This window comes from Pistacia vera, unplaced genomic scaffold (genome assembly GCF_008641045.1).
Source record: "Pistacia vera cultivar Batoury unplaced genomic scaffold, PisVer_v2 Contig383, whole genome shotgun sequence".
Classification (NCBI taxonomy): Eukaryota; Viridiplantae; Streptophyta; class Magnoliopsida; order Sapindales; family Anacardiaceae; genus Pistacia; species Pistacia vera.
Window position 1 is genome coordinate 42955 of NW_022196205.1, and position 3209 is coordinate 46163.

At 37.0% G+C, this 3209-nt stretch overlaps 1 protein-coding gene across 3 annotated transcripts; it reads right to left on the reverse strand.

Moving 5' to 3' along the window:
* Positions 1 to 320: 320 nt before the first annotated feature.
* Positions 321 to 2902, reverse strand: LOC116140873 (abscisic acid 8'-hydroxylase 4-like). Of its 3 annotated transcripts, none has more exons than XM_031426449.1 (9): positions 2579 to 2902; positions 2128 to 2455; positions 1732 to 1881; positions 1389 to 1637; positions 1291 to 1302; positions 1031 to 1109; positions 841 to 947; positions 611 to 729; positions 321 to 514 (listed from the first exon to the last, which is right to left on the reverse strand). In XM_031426449.1, exons 1-9 carry the CDS (start codon positions 2779 to 2781, stop codon positions 394 to 396), a joined length of 1368 nt encoding a protein of 455 aa, XP_031282309.1. In that variant the 5' UTR covers positions 2782 to 2902; the 3' UTR covers positions 321 to 393. The 3 variants fall into 3 exon arrangements, with proteins under 3 accessions (XP_031282309.1, XP_031282310.1, XP_031282308.1); XM_031426448.1 differs by having other exon boundaries at positions 322 to 514; positions 1210 to 1302; XM_031426450.1 differs by lacking the exon at positions 1291 to 1302.
* Between the last annotated feature and the right edge of the window lie 307 nt (positions 2903 to 3209).

Below are 3209 nucleotides of genomic sequence, written 5' to 3' on the forward strand. Positions count from 1 at the left end.
TTGAGACAAAAAATTTACATAGCCTTAAAGTTTGAGTTACTTTTAGGTATGTAGCAGGTGGGGTAGTCTACTGCTGACAATTGCCCTTAATTTATAGGTCACCCTCCTCTGGAAATACCCTTCATTTGAGAAAAATCAGTTCATGGGGCCACCGCCCACTGGCAACCTGACAATGGCTTCAAGTAGGCTCGATTCTGGTTTATTTGCCCTCCAATCAAGGGCACCACCCCCTGTTATGCTATTCATTGTCATCTGGGAAAATGAAAATTTCCCAATAATCCTCTTGCTTAATGCTTATTACAATACTAGTTAACTTACTTAGAAATTAAAGCTACAATTACAATAGAAGGTCTTTGGTTAGGCAATAGAAAATTATTTGTAAGAGACTAGAAATTAGTCTGGTTTGGTTGAGGTTGAAGATTTTGATTCTTTCCAAAATCTGGCTGGGAGTCCTTGTTGAGGAACTGGGAATGGGCCATACTGAATCCCACTTTGAGAACCCACCACTTCCCATCTGCAACAGAAAGAGAACAGCCATGTCAAAATCTATTGGGGGCTCCAATTTTTTTGGTGTAATTAATTGATTGAATCACCATTTCAGTGACATTACCTGAAGTTGGTGAGTAGATGGTGGATTAAAATGAGTATCTGCAGCTTGGCAAGTTCATTGCCAGGGCAGGTGTGCACGCCATTGCCGAAAGGCATGAAGGTATTGGGCTTTGGGGCTACCTGCAAATCGCCCACAATCACAAAAGTTTGTAACTTTAACCACCAATATTGCTCATGCTCGCTTGCCAAGAAGGCAAGAACCATAACCATCAAACATTCAAGCACCTTTACCTCAAATCTAGATGGGTCAAATTTTTGAGGGTCAGAGAAGAATTCTGGATTGTGATGGATGTTCCTGAACAATGGCATCACTTTCCAACCCTTTGGGATGAGGTACCCTGTAGATTTAAGAAACAGAGTTTTTAGAACAGAAACCTCTTGATCAAAAAGGTCAAAAAAAAAAAACAGAGAATCTTCTAACCTTTGTATTCTACATCAACTACTGCTTCCCTGAATGTAAAAGATATGATGCTTGCCATCCTCAGACTCTCCAAGATCAACTGAAAGTTCAAAAATATACACAGTTTAGCCACCATTAATCTTTCTTGTCATCAAGTTGTGACAAAACATAATATTGAAGTTGAAGTTGGACCTACTTACTCTATATGTGAGTGGCATATTCTTGGTATCTGCCCATGTTAAGGATCTCTTTCCTCCTGCAGTATATGATTCGTATATTACCTTTTGCTCTGCCTGTAAAAATCAGCCATTTAACAATAAAATTCTGGTGTATATTTTTTCTCCTGATTGTTCAATGGATTCTTATATATCTTAATTACCTTTACAGCTTCTAGAAGTTTTTGGTTATCCTGAAGGTACTTCAGAATCCATGTTAAAACACTAGCTGTAGTGTCCTGAGCTGCAAATAGTACTCCAATTATGTTATCAGCAATTTGATCCTCTGTTAAAACTTGCCCCTTTTCATCTTTGAAGTTCAAAAGATAACCCAACAGATCCTTCTCCACAATTCTCTTCTCCTTCCTCTGACAGATTATCTCACTCACAATCTTACTCAGTCTTTTCCTTGCCTTCAATTAGACAATATTTCATCAAAAATTAATCATATATGTCAATTAAACGTGCATATAAAACAAAAAGTTGATGAATTTCTTAAAAAATTACCAAGAGAGCTTTGTGATATGCAGTTCCTGGAATGTTTGTGGGAAAAGAATTGTAGCCTTTGTTCACTGTAAGATAGTTTTTCTTCAGCTTCTCTCTATGGCTGCCATCCAAATGACCAAAGATGGAGAGAATGCCAACGTCAAAAGAGAACTGCAGAGTTTCAACCAAACCCACACGTTACCAAACCAGTGATCCAAACAAAAAGGTGGAGGACCCATATCCATATAACACTGAACTCACTAAGAAAATTATCAATAAAAAAAACAAATTTCTGAGCAACCCCACCAAGTAATATATTAAATTATTTCAACTAGATAAGCCAAAACAAGCTTTCAATAATTAAGCAACACGAGATTCACATTAGAAACATGTATACAATTTTTACTTAATCTGTACCTTCTTCATCTCGTTATAAGTGTTGATGACTTGTCCATTATTAGCCACCCATGACTCCAAGCTAGAAATGGCGATGGCTTCAATATCAGGAATCAGTTTCTTAATCGTTTGCGGGGCTAATGAAATTTTAACAAGCTTCCTGAGATGAGTATGGTAGTGTCCCTGGTGAAAGAAAAGAGCTGAAGGGCCGATCATTTTCTCTTTGCCTCTGGGATACGTCGGCTTGAACAAATGAGCATGAGTGACAAGCACAAATTTTGCGGCTTCAGGACTCGCCAACATAACACTAGGGTAACCGAGTATGCGCGATTTGAAAATCTCTCCGTATCTGAAACGCCCCCCACAAAAATAACAACAGGCGTAAATACATGCAGAAAAAGGAGAACATCAAAAACAAATAGATAGATATATATGTTGTTCAGCTTGAATTATGATTATGATTATGAAGAACCTTTTTTCCTTTGCGGCGAAGAAGACATTCGGGTCCTGAGAGTACATTTGGAGAGTTTCCCCGACGTAAGGCCATCCCATTGAGCCTGGAGGAAGCTTAGAAACTCGTTTAGCTTCTCTTCTTCTCTTCCGGACGAAGGGATAACACGAGAGAAGAGTTGAAAGAAATAGGAAAATGTAGACGAAAACGGCAACAGTCTCCATGTACAAATGTAATAGCGCTTGTTGCAATGAAGAAATGAAAACTAGAAACAATACAAAAGCTAGCTATATATAAATATAGTTAAATATGGAGATCAAAAGAATATGATCAATGTGAAAGAGAGTGATGGAGGGTTAAGAGGTTTATATAGAGTCCAAGAAAGAAGAAGAGGATAGAGACAAATATGAATTGAAGGAAGATTTCTGTTCTTCAAAAACACCTTCGAATATAATCCTAAAAACAAGTGTAAAATATGAAAACGAACAAAAGTCGTTTTCAATTTTTAATTATTATATCAAATATATATTAAAATTATTAAGATACAATTCAGAAACTTGAATCGTGAAAATTATTTTTGAAATCTTGAATCAAATAAGCTATTATAGATATCCCAAATGTGTCCAAGCTAATTTACGCGTACCTCAACTAG